Here is a 25,356-nt window from a genome sequence, read left to right on the forward strand (position 1 = left end):
TTCAGCATATGAAATGTTACTTCTGATTTTTGTATCATGTGTAAGAGCCTATATATGGCGATAAAAAAATCTGACAGGGGTTATAACACCCTCTTACGCTTTCTAAATTGAAAAAACAAATAAATGTCTATAGCTCTACTTTAAGAATAGAAACCAGTCAGAATCTGCAACAAAGTTTGTCAAAAATCCTTACAATGTAAGTCTATCACCCAGAGAGCCACTAATGAGTACACTTGTTATTATAATTATGATGACTAGGAGCTGCAATCTAAAAAAGCAAACAATTGGCCACGATGATTAATCAAATGCAATATTTTATATTCCAGAGAATAAATGGTGAAATATAATTGGTCCCTTTTTTGCTTCTTCTTGAGCTGTCATGTCAAGCAGCCTAATATAATGAAGGAAGCACACAGAGATACGTAATGTGTAAAATTCTACACTACACATTAATTACAAGTGGAATTAAAATACTTATTTATTATCTTCTGTGGTTCTAGCTAGTGTCATGCTTCTAATTCATAAAAATTATGTGCAGCAATGGTGAAAACCATGCTTTCTGACCAAACTGAGGGAAGTAGGTAGACTGCGATTTTTTTCCTTGGCCTCTTAAGGCAATATGGTTCATGGAATTACTGCTTTAATATCACCCCTTGTGTCCCATGAAATAAAGTGGAATCCTGGGCAGTAAAAAAATAAAAAATTGTAGCCATACCCCCCTCCCCCTTGCCGCAAGCTTGCTTCACAGGTCAGTTACGAAAAAAAAAAAATCAGCAGCAGCCAGGTAACTATCATTTTTAGAAAAAAGTCAATAGTGGTAGCCCTTATATAGCTATCAGTACATGTTGTTTTCTTGTGCTTTATTATGATGATTAGCAATAGGATAACTTTTCAGGGTACTGCATTGATGCCTCTGACTTATATTGTAAATGAATCCACGACTAATAGATTCTAGAGTCATAATGATTAATAATGCAAACCTGTGTTAGGCCCATGGAGGTTCCCATAAGCAAATCTTCCCATTTCCTTCACTCACCTGCCACCCCATTCAGCTGACAGAAGTGTAGGGAAAATATATCCATTACTTTCAGGTATGAAAGAGCATGTGGTTCGCTCCATGTGATAGCAGTGGTATTGGTGTTCAGTGATTGACCAGGCAATGTCACATAGGGAGGAGAGAAAATCAGCCCTGTTTAAGCTCTGATTGGAGATCCGTCTAGAGCAGGGGTCTCAAACTGGCAGTCCTCCAGCTGTTGTGAAACTACAAGTCCCATGAGGCATTGCAAGCCTGACAGTTACAAACATGACTCCCACAGGCAGAAGCATGATGGGACTTGTCGTTTCACAACAGCAGGACCCCAGGGCCGCCAGTTTGAGACCCCTGGTCTAGAGCTTACACGGGCTGTATTTCTTTGCTGCTTTGAAGGTAAAGTGAACCAATTTCTTTTCTCAGGCATAGAATGACTTAAAATATATTAGAAACAAATTGTTACCCCAGCTCCACTGCTAATATGAAAACTGTGGTCTGGTGCTCTAGCCAGGGCGTTCAGGCCCCACAGGTACAATACTTAAATCAGGAAGGCTGGCAACTTGCATGCTCTTGAATAAAAGTACTTTATTTTAGGGCTGTGGAAATGAAAGATTAATTCCTCGATTAATCAATAATTTTTTTGATCAATCAAAATTATTTTGATCAGTACTCACCTCTCTGCCGGCTTCCGGGTCTTCAGGGAGTTCTGTCGAAGATCCAGTGATGTCACGGACATCAACATCACTGGACTCCTCCCTCTTCCCCAAGTGCCTCCGTCTGCTAACGAAGGGAAGGGGGAGGAGTCCTGTGATGTTGAAGTTCTGATTGAAAGTAATGCATACAGGGCAGGAGCTATGGATGACGTCACCCGCTGCTGCCCTACAGAACCAACACGATTGTCGGCTTTACATGCTGTGTTTTTATCATCTTTATGCGAGTAGATTGTGTTTGAACACAAACATGAAATCTTATACTTAAGCGGTTAGCACTCTTTTCTTTCTAGCCATGACCTGGCGTCCTTGCTGAGATCTAAGGAGATGTGAGAGAAGTTTATGGTACGTGTTAACACTTTTGATACCCGCTTGCATGACCACCTGTTTGCACAGGGTTCCATGCCATAAGGTGAGAGTGATTAGTTAGACCAGAGATGGAGGGATTGTCACGCTACTGTGGAAAAAAAAATGACTTACGTCAGTGCTACAGTCTGAATTTAAAATGTATTTGTGTGAACTGTGAAGTTAAGTCATGGACTGTGGAAACTAACTAGTGTTGGGTGATTGTATATAGTGTATACCACAATTGCCACTGACTAATGCAAAGTTGCAATGCAAGGAGATCGGCTAAAAGTAGTTGGATCTGTATGTGCGTTATAATTAATCGAAATTAGTTGATTCATCGATTAAAAAAAAAAAGATTAATCGAACATGATAATCAGTAACAGACCTACTTTATTTGTTACATGGGTACAGGCTATATTTTGACTCGTTTTGTCTACGAAGCCTTATCGCCCTATGAATCAAAGCTTTGATGAAGGCTTCATAGGCGAAACGTATCAGTATATAGCCTCTACATGTGTACTAATGTAACAGATAAAGTACTTTTATTCAAAAGCATATGAGTTGCCAGCCTTCCTGATTCAAGAACTCAATATATACTACTCATGTTGTTCTGTTCCAATTGAGCCATCTTTCTAGGTACAATAATCTGCATTTGTACATCTTACAGCTTACATAAATCTGCAAAATAAGGACATATTCAGACTGCTTTGATTACATGTGTCACACATACATTTTAATGTTTTCATTGCATTGGTATTTGCTCACATAAATAGTCACTTTTCAATAAAATGTACATCTAGAAGGTGCTATAGTTATATCAATAACAATATGAGCTGGTGTCCAGGGCATGAAATGATGCAAATAAAAATATATTTTTGTAACTTTTTTTAATGTTCCACTAGATAGAGAAATCCTCAGCTCTGCTAATATTGTAGAGAAACAGTGCAGTATTACAAGATTTACATTATTGTTTTATTGTTGACTATGACAATGCCTCTTTGTTGAGGTGCTAGGGCTTAGTGCTGATGGAGAGGATTAATGCAGAGGTAATAAGTTCTGCCTGAAACCACATGTGACAAATGGAACCCTCCTGTCTGGAAGCTTAAAGTGTATATATTGCCTAAAATGTATTAGTTAGAGTACAATTGGGCCCTCAGGCAAGTTTTTTGCTGTATATGTCCCTGCTAGGCTTATTCACCTTTTAAAATCATAGTGACCATTGTTGCCAGTATATAAAATGATGGAACATCCAAAATTTTAGTTATCACTGGGGACAGTGAGGGTAAATCTTCCAAAGGTGAAACCCAATCTAGTGACAACTGTCTCAGGGTTCATTCACACTTCCGAATGCGGGAACCCCAGTGGGGGTTTCCCACGATTAGCTGCAAGAGGCTGGCCCATTGAAAGCAATAGGAGGCTCATGGCTCTCTCAGATAATCGTGCACACTTGCAGGCAATCTGCATCTAGGGCCAATCACTCATATGTGATCTCTGCATTAGCAATTAGATGTGAGTGGGCACAACTAGCTGCGAGAGCCAGAAGCCTCCCATTGCTATCAATGGGGGCTGCCTCTCGCAGCAAATCGCAGGAACCCTCACTGGGGTGTTTGCATATAATCACAGACAGTATAAATGCATCCTAAGAGGAGAATTCCCTTTAATTTATAGAGATGTTTTCACATTTTCTGTAGCATCTCCAGGACAGCAAGCGAAGGGAAATCTCCCCAAAGAGACAGAGAGTGCGAAAAGGGTGTAAACCCTCCTAACCTTTCTCTACTTTTTTTCAAAACTAGAAAGATGTTGTTTTGGCTCTTTATATTGTTAAAGCATAATAAGAAAAAGGTTATGAGTAAAAAAGGATATGAGTATGACATTTTTCAATGTTTGATTTGTTTTCTTCAAACTTTAGTACACTCTTAGTCATTGCTATGCTTAACTTACAATATAAACATATTTTTGCATCACAAAAAAAGCCAAAATGTAATTTTTTACGTGAAAGTCCCTTCATGTACCTCATTAGTGGCGGAATTTAAATCACATGATATGGCACTTTTTGTTGGGCTTAAGCACTGCACCAATGGCACTATGTATATGTTAAATATTGGATACTTACATCTTAATTAAGAAAATAATAGCTTCATTTATATGCAATATTTATAAATATTCTTTACATATAAATATATCTCCTTGATAAATAAGGCTGTTTTAGAAATATGTCAATATACAGAACATTGTTATCGTTCTTTGTCATGTCTTACATGAATCCAGTATATTGTGTCAGTCTATTCTTTAAAAAAAAAAAAAAAAGGTCCTGCAAGATCAATGTGCAGTTTCCCACAACATGGATCAGGAGTTATGCAGCCAACTGATAATCGACTTTCATTAGTCAAACTACACCAACTTTCTGCAAACCGGATAGTGATTTGTTGTTATGGGTCACTGTACATCATTTCACTATGTTAACCCATAATAACATTGTAAAAAACTAAATTAAAAATTGCAAATGAAGCAAAATGAGAGGAAATGGCCTCAATCCATGTAAACAGTAACTGTATAAATGTACATATAGAAAAGGAAATTAAATAGGTCTTTCTCAGTATATAATTGCTTTACCTTTTGCTATAAAATACACAAAATACTTTGTCCCTAACAAGATAATATTATAGAGTACAATCCCAGGAACACAACTTTTATATGAAACTTTTGTTTTTTTTTGTGGAAGTTAAACTGACCTTTAAATAATCATGGACCTATTTCAGCTGCTTTTTTTTTTTTTTTTAAACAAAGTACACGGAAGCTCTTGGAAGATCCAGCAGATGAAACAATTGCTGATCAGCCAAACTGTACAAGCATAAATGATGGGAATGTCATCTTACCAACCAATTTAACATGATGTCAGGCTGAAAAAGTACATGCAGATACACCATATAATACACAAATATGGATGTTCTCCTGTCTGATCTCTGTAGACACAATGCCTGTATTACAGTTACCCTTAAGGTTAGGCACTGGGAAGTATACATGTGTATACTTATATACACACAATACATATATGTATATATTTTATTTTACATATATAATCATAAACCTTCTGATTATCCAGCCTCCAGTCTTTGGTTGGTATTCCTGTGTAGGTTCAGGCACACCCAATTTAGGATTCTCATTGGCCTTCACAATCTTAAGCTACAAGTATAAACCTCTAAGCATTAGTATAGAAAATTTATTGTAGCAAACAGAATATGTGGATTGTCCGACCAAAGTGTTTGGAGAACATTTGTCTGAATAGTCATGTGGAACAAAAGTTTCTGGAGAGAAAATGTGCATTGTCTTCACTGAACTCCACCTCAGATGTAATGCATTGTAATTCTGCAACTGACTTTGGTTCCACCTCTACAGTTGGGCTAATTAATAACAGGATGTTACTGTCATATGCTTGGCTTTAGCTTTGGATTCCACTAGTTTGGGCTTCGGGTGTGCATGCTGCTAACTAAAAACAAGATTCTTGTGACTCTGGATCATTATGGATAGGAAGTTTGTCTTGATCCTGGTGATGTCCATTATATAGAACGGTATATCTAAAAAAAAACAAGACAAAATTAGCATGTAGTAAGCAATAATGCACTTGTGAAGATGCTTAATCCAAAATTGGAAAATTGTGTTTTCTTATTTGTTTCCCTAAGACCCCTTTCACACCGAAGGCGTTTTGCAGGCACTATAGTGTTAGAAATAGCGCCTGCAAACCGCCCTCAAACTGCTGCACCATTGTCTCCAGTGTGAAAGCCCGATGGCTTTCACACTGGAGCGGTGCGCTGGCCTGTCCTGCCAGCAGCTTCTTTGGAGCGGTGAAGGAAAGGTGTGTTTACCGCTCCTCCACCTCTGCTCCCCATTGAAATCAATGGGGCAACGCTGCAATACCGCCGGCAAAACGCCTCTATTGCGGCGTATTGCGGGCGGTTTTAACCCTTTCTCGGCCGCTAGCGGGGCACTTTTTTGCCCAAATGAGCCGCAAATCCGACGGTAAAACGCTGCTTTTTAGCGGCGTTTTACCGCCGACGCTATGGCCGGCGCAGTGTGAAAGCCCTCTAACACATTCTTATTTAAGGCCAGTGATTGGACATTGCAGAGAATTACACAAATGACTAATCCAGTGTATGCATTTAAGCCAACCAAAACAAATGTGCAGTTTGCCAATTCACTTGATTTGTGAATTTATTTGTTTTTTTTCACATTTCACTACTGATAATTGTTGAATAACAGGGAGCTTTCAAATTGCTACTGTTTAACATAAACAGGGCATGCTTGACTGTTGGCTCCATCTTCTGCTTGTAATTCTTTAAATAATCAATCAGCATTTTACTTTATTTTATGTTGGTTTTTTATTCCGTTGTCTGCTATTGGAAGTTCTACAAAGAATATTATTATAATTCCCTTTATGTAGAATACAGGTCTGGATATTATAATTTATTTTTGCATTTTCAGCTTTCAGATAAAGGCAAATTAGTTTCTGTCAAATATCTATTTTGGTTGATGAAGAGATTATACCAAGTTTTATTAAAAGACTGAACATAACCCTTGAATCTGTGAGCAACTAAAAATGGACCCTGGATAAAATTGCAAGGCTACTTAACTTTTGACTACACCCACCCCATGTAAAAATGCAGTGCTACGGTACCTGTAAGAAAAGGTAAATTGGAGAAAAAAAAGTAATAGACTTACATTAAACCCCAAATTGCACCTATACATCTAGAAATGCCACAGGCTTTCCTGTACAATCCTTGGAAAGCTAAGAACATCTGGACCACAGCAATTTTTATATTTCCAGTATGGTCCTAATAGAGGATTTAAGTGACTTTAAATGTGGCATGGTTGTTGGTGCCAGACGGCCTGGTCTGAGTATTTAAAAAGCTGCTGATCTACTGGGATCACGCACAACCATCTCTAGGGTTTACAACAGCAGAAGACCACACTTGTCAGCTAAGAACAGAAAACTGAGGCTACAATTCGCACAGGCTTAACAAAATTGGATAATAGAAGATTGGAAAAACGCTGCCTGGCCTGACAAGTCTCGATTTCAGCTGTAACATTCAGATGGTAGGGTCAGAATTTGGCGTGAACATGAAAGCATGGATCCATCCTGCCTCGTAGTAATGGTTCAGGCTGGTGGAGGTGGTGTGGGGGATATTTTCTTGGTACACTTGGAACCAATTGAGCATTGCTTAAATGCCACGGCCTACCTGAGTATTGTTGCTGACAATGTCCATCTCTTTATGACTACAGTGTACCCATCTTCTGATGGCTACTTCCAGCAGGGTAATGCACCTTGACACAAAGCTCAAATAATTGCCAAACTGGTTTCTTGAACATTACAATGCTTTACTGTACTCCAATGGCCTCTACAGTCACCGGATCTCAATCCAAATAGAGCAGTGGTCATCAACCCTGTCCTCAGGGCCCATTAACAGGCTAGGTTTGCAAGATAACTGAAATACATTACAGGTGATATCATTTTGCTGCTCAGTGATTGCAGTATTCTAGTCTGCATCTCCCCAAGGTAATACTTAAAACCTGGCCTGTTAGTGGGGCCTGAGGACAGGGTTGATGACCACTGCAATAGAGCACCTTTTGGATGTGATGGAATGGGAGATTCGCATTATGGATGTGCAGCCGAAAAATCTGCAGCAACTGGGTGATACTATCATGTCAATATGGACCAAAATTGCCAAGGAATGTTTCTGACACCTTGCTGAATCAATGTCACTAAGAATTAGGGCAGTTCTGAAGGCAAAAGGGATCTATCCTAGTACTAGCAAGCAGTACCTAATATAGTGGCCAGTGAGTATGTATATGTATATGTATATATATATATATATATATATATATATATATATATACAGTAGATATATAGAAATAGATATCTATAGATCTATGTATGTATGTATGTATATATATATATGTATGTATATATATATATATATATATAATATATATATATATACAGTGGTGTGAAAAAGTGTTTGCCCCCTTCCTCATTTCCTGTTCCTTTGCATGTTTGTCACACTTAAGTGTTTCGGAACATCAAACCAATTTAAACAATAGTCAAGGACAACACAAGTAAACACAAAATGCAATTTGTAAATTAAGGTGTTTATTGTTAAAGGTGAAAAAAAATCCAAACCATCATGGCCCTGTGTGAAAAAGTGATTGCCCCCTAAACCTAATAACTGGTTGGGCCACCCTTAGCAGCAACAACTGCAACCAAGCGTTTGCGATAACGTGCAATGAGGCTTTTACAGTGTCCTGGAGGAATTTTGGCCCACTCATCTTTGCAGAATTGTCCTAATTCAGTTACATTAGAGGGTTTTCGAGCATGAACGGCCTTTTTAAGGTCATACCACAACATCTCAATAGGATTCAGGTCAGGACTTTGGCTAGGCCACTCCAAAGTCTTCATTTTGTTTTTCTTCAGCCATTCGGTGGTGGACTTGCTGGTGTGTTTAGGATCATTGTCCTGCTGCAGAACCCAAGTTCGTTTCAGCGTGAGTACACGAACAGATGGTCGGACATTCTCCTTCAGGATCTCTTGGTAGACAGCAGAATTCATAGTTCCTTTTATCACGGCAAGTCTTCCAGGTCCTGAAGCAGCGAAACAGCCCCAGACCATCACACTACCACCACCATATTTTACTGTTGGTATAATGTTCTTTTTATGAAATGCAGTATTCCTTCTACGCCAGATATACTTGGACACACACCTTCCAAAGAGTTCCACTTTTGTTTCATCGGTCCACAGAATGTTGTCCCAAAAGTCTTGGGGATCATCAAGATGTGTTGTAGAGAAATTGAGACGAGCTTTGATGTTATTTTTGCTCAGCAGTGGTTTTCTCCTTGGAACTCTGCCATGCAGGCCATTTTTGCCCAGTCTTTTCCTGATGGTGGAGGCATGAACGCTGACCTTAACTGAGGCAAGTGAGGCCTGCAGTTCCTTGGACGTTGTTGTGGGGTCTTTTGTGACCTCTTGGATGAGTCGTCGCTGCGCTCTTGGGGTAATTTTGGGCGGCCGGCCACTCCTGGGAAGGTTCACCACTGTTCCATGTCTTCGCCATTTGTGGATAATGGCTCTCACTGTGGTTCGCTGGATTCCCAAAGCTTTGGAAATGGCTTTATAACCCTTTCCAGACTGATAGATCTCAATGACTTTCTTTCTCAATTGTTCCTGAATTTCTTTGGGTCTCGGCATGATGTGTAGCTTTTAAGGATCTTCTGGTGGACCTTACTGTGTCAAGCAGCTCCTATTTAAGTGATGCCTTGATTGTGAACAGGTGTGGCAATAATCAGGCCTGGGTGTGGCTAGAGAAATTGAACTCAGGTGTGGACAACCACAGTTATAGTATGTTTTAACAAGGGGGGCAATCACTTTTTCACACAGGGCCATGATGGTTTGGATTTTTTTCCACCTTTAATAATAAACACCTTCATTTACAAATTGCATTTTGTGTTTACTTGTGTTGTCCTTGACTATTGTTTAAATTGGTTTGATGTTCCGAAACACTTAAGTGTGACAAACATGCAAAGGAACAGGAAATGAGGAAGGGGGCAAACACTTTTGCACACCACTGTATATATATATATACATATATCGACCCTCATGGCCACCTTGTTTTGGGACATTCCAGACCTTTTGGGTTTAGTTTTTGGGCAAAAACTGGAAGTGTCCATCTCTATCCCCTTCCAATGCATGATCTCCAATCTGTCCTCCTCTCCGCAGTAAGCAGGGGCGGACTGACCATTTGGGCACTTGGGCACTGCCCGAGGGCCCCATGCCACTAATGGGCCCCATCAGGGTTGCCAGCTTCAATAAAACCAGGGACGGTATGTAAAAATCAGTGTTTTTAAAAAAATCCCAAGATTATAGCTGCCCCGCCTCTCCAGTACCTTTTCAGTGTGTTTATGTGTATTTTGTGTGTGTATATTGTGTGTCTGTGTGTGTCTGTGTGTGTATACTGTATGTGTGTGTGTATACTGTGTGGCCCCATAATCTCCTATTGCCCGGGGGCCCCATGAGTTGTCAGTCCACCCCTGGCAGTGAGATATATATTTGAATATACATATATATATGTTGCCAGCGATTTAGACATTAATGGCTGTTTGTTGAGTTATTTTGAGGGGACAGCAAATTTACATTGTTATACAAGCTGTACACTCGCTACTTTACATATTAGCAAAGAGTACAGACATACCCCACTTTTAAATACACAATGGGGTTTATTTACTAAAACTGGGAAGTGCAAAATCAGGCTCACTTCTGCTTAGAAACCAATGAGCTTCCAGGTTTTATTACCAAAGCTTAATTGAACAAACTGGGGTTGAAGCTCATTGGTTTCTATGCAGAAGTGAGCCTGATTTTGCACTTTCCAGCTTTAGTAAATAAACCCCATTGCATACTTAAAAGTGGGGTATACCTGTAATTTCTTCAGTGTTGTCACATTAAAATATATAATAAAATATTTACAAAATTGCGAGGAGTGTGCTCACTTTTATGAGACACTGTATATATATATATATATATATATATATATATATATATATATATATATATATATATATATATATATATATATATATATATATATATATATATATATATATATATGGAGACTGATATAGGGATGTCAATTTCCAAACCTGCTCTCCGCCTATTTGCATAGCCACCTGGGCCAGATGATTGGTCTAGAGTAGAGTCTATTTTGTTCGTTATCAGGGAACACAGAAACTTGAAAGGATGCTAAAGGGTGGTACCATTGCAAAAAAAGTATGTGTTCACAGCTTATGCAGTCAGCTACTAGCTGTATGTATACAAAAATATATAAATCTGTGAGATGTTATAAAAAAAAAACTGTGAAAAAAATTTAAAAAGTTTTCAGAAGTAGCACTGAGTGATTGTCTAAATGCAAGATATCAAAACTATATAGAAGGAAAAAAAAACTGTTGTGCTTACCCTTTAAATACATGTGTATCAGCAAAAATGCAGTGAGGAATCAAATTGTGCCAAAACGCAATACATAATCTCTACTTTATCAGACAATGAAGAAAAATCAATAAAATACATTCATGTTTATAATATCCCTCAACATCCAAACCACATACAATTAAAATAATATAAGTGAATAAATTCACAGTGAAGAAAAAGTCCATCCACAGTGAAAAGTGTGGAATAAATACCACAGGTGGTCACTCCTGTCCTCCAACACTAAACACAGCCACTTTCCAAACATATCAGATATCTGAAAGAAGGTCATAAACATATGAAAATTATCCGAGGCACTTGTCACATAAACCTCCACAAACAAGTATCGCATCTCCTCAAAGCATCATATATGAGCCATAGAAAGATGAAGAGGACAGACTCATAGCTCAGTACTGTTATAAAACAGTTATTGTAAAAAGCTCCAATGGGTACTCACATCGGAAAGACAAAATACAGCAGGTATCTGCCAAAACGCTGTAAGCCAACATGCGTGAGTATATCAACCACTCAGGCTATGCCAAACATGTTTCCTAGCAAAAGATCATCATATGACCCTCATTCACGGGTCTGATATCTTTGGTAACAAAGTAGATATTTGCCAGCACACCAAGGATCGGCACAAAGTGGCGAGCAAATTGGTAGTTTATTGCATGATCACAACACAAGAAAGGTGTAATGTTTCGGAGTCACACAGGACCCCTTCGTCAGGTGTTACTTTGAAACGTTGCACCTTTCTTGTGTGGGAATCATGCAATAAACTAGCCGTTTGGATGCCACTGTGTGACGGTCCTTGGTGTGCTGGCAAATATCTGCATTGTGATTTGAACCAGTATCCAGCTGGTTGTTGCTGCAGCACCCAAACCTTGAGAGCTTATACCAGGAAAGTGTGCAATGGGAATATGAGGTATTAGTATTGTTATCTTTGGTAAGACGCTATGTTTGGTGCTGGAGCAAGGAGTGAGCACTTTTCACTATGTTACATAGTTGGTCAGGATGAAATAGGACACAAGTTCCTCCAGCTCATTTAATACAGAAAAAAAAATTAAGTAAATAAGGTTGACACCACCTGTATTTAGACATCTCTGGGTGTATATGGTAGCCAGGTAACAATCCAAACTCTCCAATGAAATAAAAAAAATGGTATATGTGTTTCCAGGTCAGGTATACACAAAAGCGTGTCACCTGCATAGTGTAATGATTTCAAGGTTCTTTCACCCACTCGCAAGCCAGCATTAACAATTCTTAACACTTAGGTTTAAGTCTGAATAATTAAACTAAAAATAAGGGGGAGGGGGGTACATTTATCAGCTAGTCATAAATCTATGGCTGCTCACTTCAATCTTTCTGCCATATTAGCTCAAGTCCGTTTTCAGAAGTTTGATAGAACAGCTGGGTTCTTCCCAGATTTTAATATTAAGACAATATTATCTGCCAAAAATTACTTTGGGGAATGATTAGCTCCCTCAAAATATGCATCATACATATCAGACAGTATGGGGGCTATCCAATTTTTTATCATATAGCAGTACTCATTAGCATACTCATCCAGGCCCAGTGTTTTCTGCAACAAGAATCTTCTAATATAATTTTCAACCTCCTCCATTTTAATTGATGTAAAATTTAATTTGATCAGGCTTATGTTGATATGACCAAAAACCTGTACAACCTATTTTTTATTCTCAGCAAATTTATGCAGATTATTGTAACATTCCCCCAAATAATTTTGCTATTTATCTTGGGGTGTATGTACAGCTTACCTTGTTTTTTTTTAATCTTTTAAATTATCAATTTAATGCTCTTATTTTGACCAGTCTGGATATCAATTTTCCAAATCTAGTCCCGTGTCTTAGAAATCTTGCTTACTAACAAATCTGCTTTTCACTGATCACTTAATTCATACTAATCAAGTATGCTTCCAACACATCCCTCACTTTTACATATTTAGCAGAGTTCCCCTTGGTCTCAAGATTTATTAACTAGATTTAGTAACCTATTATGTTACATAGTTATATAATTACAGAGTTTAGATTCAGAAAAATACATATGTCCATCTAGTCCAACCTATACGTGTATTATTTTTATTCCCTAACAATTCCCATAGTCCTATATAATCTGCTTCCCGAGGAAGACATTTCAATTTTTTTTCAAGTTGCCTGCTGTCTTAGTTGAGCCCCACTCCCTCCATTATTCCACCCCCTCTATATCCTGTTCCCCCATAGACCCTTGTTCTCCATATGGCATATTCTTTTCTGATTCCTCTCTCTCAGATCCTAGTTTAAAAGCTCCTCCAGCCTTCTAATTATTTCCTCCCCACAGCAGAGCTGTGCCCTCTATTTAGATGCAATCCACCCCTACAGTAGAACCAGTAAACAACCGAAAAGTCAGCCTAGTTTTCCAGGAACCCAAAATCCTTCTTCTTAAACCAATTTCTCAGCCACTTGTTCAATCCCTAAGCTCCCATGGCCTGTGTGGTGTGGTTAATGGCACAGGTAGTATTTGTTAAACTAATACCTTGAAGGACCTTTTCCTTGGTTTGCTAGTCTCTGAAATCTTTTTTTTTTTAGAACCCTCTATCGTCCACTAATGTTGTAATTTTTACCAATGTGTACCATGACAGCTGGGTCTTTTGAAAAACAACAGACTTATTGGCTAGATCACTAGGTGAAAATAAGAGAAACAAAGCCTAAAAAAGAAAACGAATGCAGCGATCACAACAGAATTAGTAAGCTACAATATAATAAAAGTTTGCTTTGGGGTTTAATTCTGCTTTAATAGCCACTGAGTCCAATAAAAAGGTTTCTTTGGGAAGTGCATCCACCAATATTACATCAAAAACAGCTATGTAGCATTACCCCATTAAATACAAATGTCCCTTTCCACCCCTGTTTCTGACTTAATTCTTTCTTTAGCCATTCTTTTTTTTCTAACATGAACAGAATGTTCCTTTATTGAAATATAGGCATGGTACAGTTTGTTAAGAACAGCATGGAAATAGACAAAGGTACATGAAAGTCATCTTACATCAGGTGAGAGACATAGTCAACATATGAGTAGAGTGTATCTACAACACACAAAACCAGACACCCCATAGGAGACATATGTTGGGATTAACGTGTGAGATTGTGGCTCCCATCCTGTCCAGAAGAAAGGTTCTTGAGGGAATTCCCCCATCTATTCAGTCCAGGGTTGCTAAACTCTCATATTTTTTTGGGGCAGTTTCTATTCACTTATGTCAGTTTGTACATAGGAAGAGCAGAGCTAACCACTTACAGACCGGACCATTTTGCTGGTCAAAGACCAGACCACTTTTTGCGATTCGGCACTGCGTCGCTTTAACTGACAATTGCGTGGTTGTGCGACGTGGCTCCCAAACAGAATTGACGTCCTTTTTTTCCCACAAATAGAGCTTTCTTTTGGTTGTATTTGATCACCCCTGCGGTTTTTATTTTTTGCGCTATAAACAAAAATAGAGCGACAATTTTGAAAAAAACGCATTATTTTTTACTTTTTGTTATAATAAATATCCCCCAAAAATATATAAAAAAACTTTTTTTTCCCTCAGTTTAGGCCGATACGTATTCTTTTACATATTTTTGGTAAAAAAAAAAATCGCAATAAGCGATTATTGATTGGTTTGCGCAAAAGTTATAGCGTTTACAAAATAGGGATAGTTTTATAGCATTTTTATTAATAATTTTTTTATTTATTTTTTTACTAGTAATGGCGGCGATCAGCGATTTTTATTGTGACTGCGACATTGTGGGGGACCCATCGGACATTTTTGACACATTTTTGGGACCATTGTCATTTATACAGCAATCACTGCTATATAAATGCAGTGATTCCTGTGTAAATGACACTGCCAGTGGGTGGCAGTGTAGGGGTTAAGTGTTCCTAGGGGTGTGTTACTAACTGTGGGGGGGGGTCGGAGATCAGCGTCACTAGTTGCTAGGCAGAATGGAGAAATGCTGTTTACACTGCATTTCCTCCATTCAGCCGTCCCGTGAGACGATCGCGGGGATGCCCGCGGCGATCAAGTCTGCGGGTCCCGCGACCGGACTCACGGGGGTCCCGACCAGTGCAGGAGCGCGCCGCCGGCGCGCTCCCGATGGCAGGGCGGCATTGAATATTGGACATACCTGTACGCCAATATGCCTGCCCGTGCCATTCTGTCGACGTACATCGTCGTGCGCTGGTCGGGAACCGGTTAATTGATTTTTCCAAAGTGACTAGGGAGGGAGGGGGTTCCATCTTAGTATGATCTCTCTTCTAGCATAGTATAAAAGAAATTACATATGCAGTCTGGTGTATCTAGGCCTTTGGTCATCGTCATGAATACCTAGAATATCAGCTCAGGGGTAGTCGGGAGGGCCAACTGGAGTCGGAGGTTTATGAGCTCAACCACCTCTTCGTTAGCCATTCTTACAGTTTATTTGGGTCCTCAAAATACTTTTGACCCTGCAGGCAATCCAGCTTATACTTTGCCAGAAACAGAGCAATTGTTTTTTTCTCTTGGGTCAAGCATGTACACAGAGGGGCAAAAACCTGCATAAGTCTCAGCCTTTAATGCTACATTTGGCCAAGACTCCTTTATGCCTGTATTATCCCCCGTTTCTAGCAGAAATTTAATAGTTACTGTTCTAATTTTCTCTTTCTCAGTGCCAATTCTATGTGCTCTTTCTTTTCTACAGTGTTTCTAATATATATATTAAATTATTTACTATTTGATTAGCGTTTACCTCTGCCATGTTATATTCTTTAATCTCTGTGAATTTGTTTTCTAATTGTATTTTAACCTCTTATCAATCGATGAACCACTTAGCCCTTTTGGGTATAGTTTTGTCAAAATGTTTGGTGGCATAATATATGCACTGTCCTTTACATGCCTCATTCTCCTGTGGGGCTAGGATGGCCTGATGACACCCTAAGCTTTTGGAAAAAAAGGAGTTACATGATGTATAAAGTCAGAGAAGGAGAAGCTGTCTGGGCTAGAACAAAATGAGGAGTGCAGCGCTGGTGGGCGGGAGAATACTTATTTAGGAACATTTTATGAAAAAGGAAATGTTAGTGGCGTTGGACTTCAAAAAATTCAGTGATGTTGACATTTTTCTTTTTTAATGAATACCCAATCGCCATGTTTTGCATAGCAGTTTCAAAGCTAGCTTACCTTACTTGATGCCACTAAAGATTTTAATATTCAGCACTGTCTTGTTTGTTGAATTCTAAAGAACACACATTTTTTGAGTTCTGCAAACTCTGAAGAACTTTATGGGAAGTGGATGCAACATATGAGTCTAAAATATACAAAATGTTGTTCAGAGTAGTTAATTGGCTCTCATGATGATTAGCTTTTCATTATAATTGCATTATTTGTTTGTAGCAGCTGATTGAAATCCTTGCATCCAGTTTTACACGTCTCTATACTCCCAGGAACTGGAAGATTGCTAAGCACAAGCCTAACAGAGAAAAGGAGCAAGTGGTAACATATTTCACAGAATGCAGATGAGACAGGAGGAAATAATAGTCCTTTGAGACTTTAGAAAGAGCATTTATGATGGTGAAAATAATATGTCAAGTTTTTTTTTTCAAATCTTTTAATTAATCAATATGTCAAGTTTATTTAGGTCTTGTGAAGGTGAATCTTTGAAAATATAAATATGGGAACTGCTGATGCTGACTCTTTTTTGTAAATGTGAAGGCTCTGGAGTGGTCATCCTAATACTTGCTTCAGAACCTAAACTTGGTTCCTGGTCAAGAACAATGCTGCCAAGTTTGAAAAGACTGACCTCCCAATCTGCATACTTGTTCCAGGTTAGTAACCTGGTAGTGTGTCAGGATTATGGTAGCTGTACCTATACAAACAAGTCAATGGTTTTTAGGGGTTCTCATAAAACATGATATTTTCAAAAACATTTGAGAGACCTTTTGTATCCAACAGGAGAGACGCTAGTGCTAAGCATCCAGGGCTCGTGCCCCGTACTTTTACAGGTCCCAAAGATGAAACTGGCAGACATTTTTTGTGTTGGTCGGCACTGCAGTGCTCATGGTATTTCCATTGCAGTGCTGCTTCTGCCAGTCGACAGCTGCAGTTCAGGGCCTGAGAGTGGGCTCTCCTTGGCTTTGGTCAAATGGCTTTGGCCACTGATGATGCATCTGATGAGTGAGTTTAAGGGAGGGGACGTTCTGTACTGAGGGGATGGGCTGGGAGGAGGTGACTTGTATCAGGGTCTGTGCTTATAAGCGGCTGGGATAGGGTGGTCTGTACTAAGAAGTTACTTACAGGCTTAGGGACATTATCTGTTCTGAGGAGGTGGGAGTCTGTGCAGGGAGATCTGTATGTATTTGGACCATTAATGTATATTTTTACTGTGAGGAATTTATACTGGGAGAAGGGGGTCATTTTTTGTTTTACTCTGTGTACTAGCCTATGTGTGATGCACTGCTGAGTGTGATATGCATTACTGACCATTGCAGGTGTGTCTTAACAAAAATAGCAATGCCACTAATATCCAACAACTTCTGCTCCACGAACTCCACTCAGTGTAGATTCATTCTCAAAATGCACTGCCATTGGGAACAATGCCAAAATTTAAAAAAAATACAGCTGAGAGAAAGCCATTTCAGGAGGTTTCAAGGACAGCATTGAACATTTACAAATAATTTAAATTACAGGATATATATATATATATATATATATAGATATATATATATATATATATATATATATATTGTGACATTGGGGTGTTTCGCTCAAGTGGTTAGATGCATTTTTCAGTCCACATCAGGCAGGCGTTTATAGTTAAGGGCCTGGTAGCCCACGTTTATTAAAGGAAAAACAAAATAATAGTCCATCCAGGAATCCCACGCAGGGGTCCAAGCTTAAATTAAATACACAAAATCCAAATGAAAATGCTAGCCCACCTGGCTACTCTTCAGCAGTAGTGCTGCTATAGGTACTTGCCCCTCCAATGAACTGCTTGGATGCACACAGTCTTAGGCTCCTTGGACGCACACAGCTTCAAACCCTTCAACACACAGCTTTGGGCTCCTTGGACGCACACAGCTTCAAGCCCTTCAACACGCAGCTTTGGACTCCTTGGACGCACACAGCTTCAACCCTTCAACGCACACAGCTTTGGGCTCCTTGGACATGCACAACTTCAAGCAGCAGCAAGCTGCTCACACTCTACCATCTACCATCCACCATCCACCATCCTCCACCCTCTACTCCCAACAGCCCTTCGTTATATGGGCTGTGTGCAGCTGGGCACACACCCTGCTCGTTATTCTCAAGACCCGGACACAGGGCTGGAGATCCCGTCCCACCCATTACTCTCAGGGATCTCCAAACTACAGAATCCCATCCAAAACTAGCAAAACCTGGAGAAAACTGACAGAGCAGTTTTCTCCATTTAAACGCTACACTCTGTAGTCTTGCAGTCCGCAGATATGCAAACTCTGTGTCTCTTTTTCCTCCGATTTCATAAGGACAGAGCCTCGCTCTGTCACAATATATATATATATATATATATATATATATATATATATATATATATATGTATTGAAATGCTTGGGTTTATAGAAGCAGCAGCACCCAGTAAAAACATGTTAAAAAAAGCAATTTTTCCATGTCATTTTAGCAGTGAGGTATGCTTATTCATCAACCAGTACTGAGTCTGCTTTTAGGGCTGGCTCACACTAGTCACACAGGCAAATGTAACACCTCCTTATATTTTTGATAACATGGGAAGGATATTTCCAGTCCAAGGAGGTAACAGGAAACAATGCTGCAGAGCACAGGAAGTTATCAGCTCACAAGAATCCTTGCTGGTTGAACAGCTATTTTTTTTTTTGCACTTGTCAAATCAATATAATTAAACACTTTCTATGGTATGTTTAACAATCCAAAAAGGGAACAAAAAATTAAAAAATGTTAATTGTTAGAATTTCCATGCACTTTAATACACAAGTCATAAAGAGACTGCCAGGCCACCTGAGTCCAGGTGACAGATGCATCCTGTTGGGGTCTGGAGTGCACCGCAAGGTAGTGGACCCTACAGGTGACTTACAGTGCAGATATGGTTTCTGTGGACAAGCAGATTTTCCGCAAAGATGAGCATGTCATCCAGATAGATGACAACAAACTGGTGCTGCAGATCCCTGAAGATTTCATTGACAACGTTTTGGAACACGCATTGCACAACCAAAAGGCATAACCAGGTATTCATAATGCCCGTCTTTAGTGTTAAACGCGGTTTTCCATTTGCAACCTTCCCGTATCCGAATCAGATTGTATGCACCTCTTAGATCCAACTTGGTGAAAATGGAAGCACCCTTCAACCTGTCGACTAGCTCAGATATTAAGGGTAAGGGGTATTGATTCTTCATAATCACTGCGTTTAAACCTTGATAGTCGATGCAGGGTCTCAAGGTACCATCCGTTTTGGCAACGAAGAGGAACCCTGCGCCTGCAGGCGATGAGGATTTCTGGATGAAACCTTTCTCTAGATTCTCAGCGACATGCTCTGACATGGCCTGGGTCTCTGGGATGGACAGAGGGTAGGTACGACCCCTGCGCAGAGTTGTTCCAGAGACAAGGTCAATAGCACAGTCAAAAGACCTGTGGGGAGGAAGCACCTCAGCTGATTTCGTACAGAACACATCCCGGTGGCGTAGTGATGGGCAAAAGGGTAAGCTTCACGGAAGAAGCAGTTCTCCAATCCATAAACTTTCCAGCAGCCCCGAAATCCAGATATGCAAGGATCGAGTTGAAGCACCTACATGGAGGAACACCGGAAGAAGAAGACGGGATGGTGATGTTTCTGGGTCCAATACTCCACCTTCCAGATGTATTAGACCCAAACGTTTCTGAAGCGAGCAGGAGTCATAAAGGCAGAAAATGCTTTATGGGACAAAAGGAGGGGAGCTCCGACTGGCTAGGGCCCAGGGAGTGCTGGCGTCTTTTTCTAAGGACCTCTCCTGAAAGCGAATGTCGATCTGGTTACACAAGGAAATTACATTGTCCAGACCGGTGGGGATGGCTCTTCCCACTAATTCGTCTTTCACTCGGTCAGAGAGGCAATGTAAAAAGGTTGCAACCAGGGCCTTATTGTTCCAGCTAAACTCAGCTGTGAGGATACAAAACTGAAGAGCATATTGTCCCACTGAAGAAGATTCTTGGAGAAGATGTAAAAGGGCAATGGCCGCTGAAGAAACCCGAGCCAGCTCCTTGAAGATTCGAAAGAGCTTCAAGAAGACAGACAGGCTGGAAACCACAGGATCATCTGTTGCGGCACGTCATACGGGTCCATGGCTGAGCAAACTTTCAGGTCATCTGAGTCCAGGTGACAGATGCACCCCGTTGGGATCTGGAGTGCACCCTGCGGTAGTGGACCCTGCAGCTGACTGCTGTAACAGCAGACTGCTGTGAAAGCAGGTACTCTGGATCAGAAACCCAGATCACACTGGGAGCTAGAGCATGAGATTTCCCAGAGTGCGGAATCTAAGAGCCAGCGGGTGTTCACCAAGGCCCCTGATGGTGGGGATGGACTTCGCTGCAGTCTGGCTCCAGGTCGCAGCCCTAAGGGACTCTCACGGATATAAACTAAGAAAGAATTAATTTCTCCTGCACATGTGAAGGTGCTGCTGGTATAGGGTGATAGTAGGCAGTGAATTAGCAAATGATTGTGCGTGTACCACTGCCTAAACTGACCATGGGTGGTCCGAAGAGAGCCAGGTGAAGAAGAAAAGATGGAAGGCCCGTGATCTGGCGCTTTGGTTTACAACATATTAATTTTAAAACTTTTTTTGAAATCCGACATGCCCATACAGAGACAAGTATTCAAACGGTGGGCTGACATGTTTCGAGGATGTCCTCTTCATCAGAGTCTTGAGTGTCAACAAGAGATGTCTGCAAAAGATGAGTGTGTGTCCTGAATGCGTCTTGTCAGAAGGTTGCCTTGTGCTGCCAAAAAGAGTATAGCTGTTTCTAAACTTTATTTATTAACTTTTATAAATATTTTAACAAAGTTATTAAAACTTATCATACAGACATTATTTTTTCAAGTACCGTTTACAATACCAAATATACATTTATTTAATCCCCAAACATTAATATATAATGAAGACAAAGAGAGAGTGTCTTAAAAAGACCACACAAAGAAAACAAAGAAAAAATAAAAATAAAAAAAATAGCTAAAGAAACACAACCAGAGGACCGCAAATATGGGGACCCACCCCCACTTTCTCCTTTTATCCTCATTTATTAATTGAATACTTCTATCTTATTTCTATTATCCCCTCCCCTCCCTCCCCTACCAGTACCCCTATATATATTAACATCCTATTATATTTTTAGATTTTCCGTCCAACCAGGGTCTCCACATCCTATCGAACTCCTTGAGGTTGCGTCTCTTTACATAAGCTGCTCTCTCTTTGGGAAGGGTTTTATTTACTATATATATATATATATATATATATATATATATATATATATATATATATATATATATATACAGTTTCTTACTGTAGGAGGCACCTTAGATTGCCATCTCGTTGTGATCAACTTCCTAGCTTGAAATATGCTTCTTCAGATAGCTACCGTAGTGCTCTTCTTTTCACCCTGCTCCTGCCTATATCCCAATATGCATAACACAGCATCTTTTTCCAACCCAATTTCAAACGTTTCTTTCAAAATGTTAATCACTCCTTCCCAGTAACGGAACAGTTTGGGGCACTTCCACAGCATATGTAGGAGATCCCCAATCCCTCGGCACCTCGGGCAGCTATTGTCTTTTTCCAAACTTAAATAATCGTTTAGCAACATTAAATGCGATATCTTCTGCGAAGGGGAAACCGATACCAGCGGGCATGCCTCTAAGATTCTCCTCCATTGGTCCTGGGGTATTACCGCTATATCCTGTTCCCATTTTGCTTTTACGGGGTTCCTCCTCCCCATTAACCTCTTTACTTATTTGCCCGTAAATTTCTGAGATTAGACCCTTGGTAAGGCCCATCCGGGATATACGCTGCAAAAGGGCGGTTTCTTTCCATTGCAAAGGTTGACTTCTAAATTGGGCTTCCAAAGCGCGGCTTACCTGAAAGTAAGCATAGTATGTATTCTGGGGTATATTAAATTCCCTTTTCAACTCATCACATTTTTTAAGGGTGTTTCCCAGATAGAGTTGTCTCAGTCTTTTAATTCCCTGTTTTTCCCATTCTCTATTTTTGCCTATCGAACAAATTTCCCGTAGGTTACTATTATTCCAAATGGGGGTATATATATTAAACCATTTGTATTTCATCAACTTTTTAACTGTTTTCCATATTCTAATTATCATTTTAATTGTTGGGTACTTATAGCAGAAGGAGTCAGCCTCCAATAACTCTATTATTGTATCGTGCAATGCTCCTGTTAACAGAATTTTTCCATTAGGTGTTCCTCCGTTTGGGTCGCCACATCCCATTAACTGTTGCAGTTTTGATGATATATAATAATACTCGGGGTTAGGCAATGAAACCCCCCTTCCCCCACTGGGAGCTGCAATGTGCACAAGCGTATCCTGGCTTGCCCCCCTTTCCATATCAATTCCCTGAACAGGCTCTCTATTTTATTAAATAATTTTTTGGGTATCCACACCAGGCAGCCACATAATTTTTATTAGACTGCATCTACCTGCTACTGATAGCGGCAAGAGCTTCCAGATATCAATTTTTTTCTTAAATTTAGACAAAAGTGGAACAAGGTTTTTATCTATATATTGGTTAGGATTAGAGGTCGACCGATATTTGGCGTTTTTTAATTAATCTGATTGTGCTGATAAAAAGGCTGATATATCTTCAGCGCGACTTGCAAATTACTTCTGTAATAGAAGTCAATGCAAGTTGCCTGAGTCTTCAGTGAAGCGACTTGTTTCTGACAAGAGTTCTCAGTTTAACCATTTAAAGACTAAATCTTTTCTGACATTTGTTGCTTACAAGTAAAAATCTTGCATTTTCTGCTAGAAAATCAATTAGAACCCCAAAAATTATATATATATATATATTTTTAGCAGAGACCCTAGGGAATAAAATAGCGGTTGTTGCAATATTTTATGTCACACGGCATGTGCGCAGAGGTCTTTCAAACACAATTTTTTTGGAAAAAAGACACGATTTAATGATTAAAAAAAAAACAGTAAAGTTAGCCCATTTTTTTTCATCCAAAAGTTTTGATTACCTGTTTTTGTGTATTTAACCACTACAATACAGGGCACTTTCACCCCCTTCCTTCCCAGCCCAATTTTCAGCTTTCAGCGCTCTAGCGCTTTCAGTGACAATTGCGCGGTCATGCTACACTGTACCCAAATGAAATTGTTATCATTTTGTTCGCACAAATAGAGCTTTATTTTGGTGTTATTTATTCACGACTCTGTTTTTTTTTTTTTTCCGATATAAGCGCAAAAATAGAGGAAATTTGGAAAAAAAACAATATTTTCTTTTTTCTATTTGAAAAGAAATCCAATAAAATCAAATTTTGTCATAAATTTAAGCCAAAATGTATTCTGCTACATGTTTTTGGTAAAAAAAATTCCGTTAAGTGTATAATAATTGGTTTGTGTGATCACGGACATATGTACGCAAATGATCATGTACATATGTGTGCAGGTGATCACGTACATATGTGTGCAGATAATCATTGGGACATGTGATTTTAGTGGGACATATGTGGGGGACATGTTTTTATTATTAGGGACATGTGTTTTTATTATTTGGGGACATGTATGTTTTGGGGACATGTGTGTTTTGGGGACATATGTGGGGACTGTGTTTGCACTGTGTGGTGTGTTGTGTGTTTACACTACACTGATGATCGGTGAGTAAAAAGCTGTAAAAGCAGCCCATACTCACTGATCATCAGCCGGCTGCAGCGTTCTGCTCTCCTCTCCTCAGCGGTGACTTCCGTGTGAGGAGAGGAGAGCCGATTGCCTAGCAACCGGCTGTTTGTTTACATCACATGACGGCCGTGATTGGACACGGCCGTCATGTGATCAGAAGGGCCAATCACAGAGCCCTCCTGCCGATCTGAGATGTGCCGTGTCCGGGTGACACGAGCACATCGGGATCACGCCGCTGCGCGAGCGTGCGCGATCCGCTACTCCTGAAGGACATTCCTGAACGTAGTGGTTAATATTTAATATATATATTTTTTTATTTTTTTAATCTAAATTATACATACAAGTGAACTGATTGGAGGTTTGTTTTGCTTAATAAATGTTTAAATGTAAGAAATTTGCTGTATCACTTATTACTTAAGGCTGTTTTCACACTGGAGCAGGCGTTGATGGTAAAACGCTGCTAGTTTTAGCAGCGCTTTATCGTCATTTTAGTGGCACTATTTGGCTGCTAGCGGGGCACTTATAACCCAGCTAGTGGCCGAGGAAGAGGTTAAATGTGCCACCTCTGCGCTGTCCTGCTGGTCCACAGCCCGTGCTTAGCCGTCCAGAGTGGCTCGGTGCCCGTCAGACCCACTTAGATTAACTCCTAGCAGCCTGGATTATCAGGACCAGCGGAGCAGTGTCTCAATGTAGCCAGCCACGCTATACCAACTCTCTCCACCTCCACAGTGTCACGCTGTGTACCCAAGCTGTGTGCCACTCCATCCATCCAGCTTCTGTCCTGCAGCGTCTATCCCTGGGTCTGCACCATACCAGCGGGGGGGGGGGGGGGGGGGGGGAGCTCACACAGTGTCCTCACAAGCCCTCACCCCATCGCACCGCTCCTCACCGCCACACACACACCGCCACCCACTTCCTGCCATGCCCTAGAGTATAGCTGTTTCAGGCCATATGAGGACACACACTGAAGCATCTGCCTCCTGATGCCTGCAAGCTGCAACACATCTATACACACCCAGATACAGGTTTAACCAATTTACATTCATAGAAACAATCTGTATATGATAAAAACCATATGAACCACATTCCTCTACTCCTCTACACTGTATAGAGCGCTGGGATATGGTCAGCTGTAAAGTTAAGGAGCAAGCATCACGTAACATGTGACACATCTCTCAACCAGCCATACCCTATATGTTGGTCCACTCTATACTGTATATAAATATATATATATATATATATATATATATATATATATATATATATATATATATATATATATATATATATATATATATGTATGTGCATATATATATATATATATATATATATATATATATATATATATATATAGTGCAGACGTCTCTT

The 25,356-nt window shown here is 39.9% G+C and overlaps 1 protein-coding gene across 3 annotated transcripts in view; it reads right to left on the reverse strand.

Annotated features, from left to right (window-relative positions):
• Nucleotides 1–2,794: 2,794 nt before the first annotated feature.
• The window catches only part of HTR4 (5-hydroxytryptamine receptor 4), a 704,330-nt gene continuing 681,768 nt past the window's right edge, over nucleotides 2,795–25,356 (reverse strand). For all 3 annotated transcript variants that reach the window (XM_077472675.1, XM_077472674.1, XM_077472673.1), the window contains one exon: nucleotides 2,795–5,663. Coding sequence is in view for 2 of the 3 variants with exons in the window: in XM_077472674.1 (XP_077328800.1) it covers nucleotides 5,576–5,663 (88 nt within the window). In the remaining variant the exon portion in view is untranslated. The remainder of the gene's footprint in view (nucleotides 5,664–25,356) is intronic.

Source organism: Lithobates pipiens, unplaced genomic scaffold (genome assembly GCF_037356315.1).
Source record: "Lithobates pipiens isolate NorthernLeopardFrog02 unplaced genomic scaffold, aLitPip1_a1.2 Scaffold_8, whole genome shotgun sequence".
Classification (NCBI taxonomy): Eukaryota; Metazoa; Chordata; class Amphibia; order Anura; family Ranidae; genus Lithobates; species Lithobates pipiens.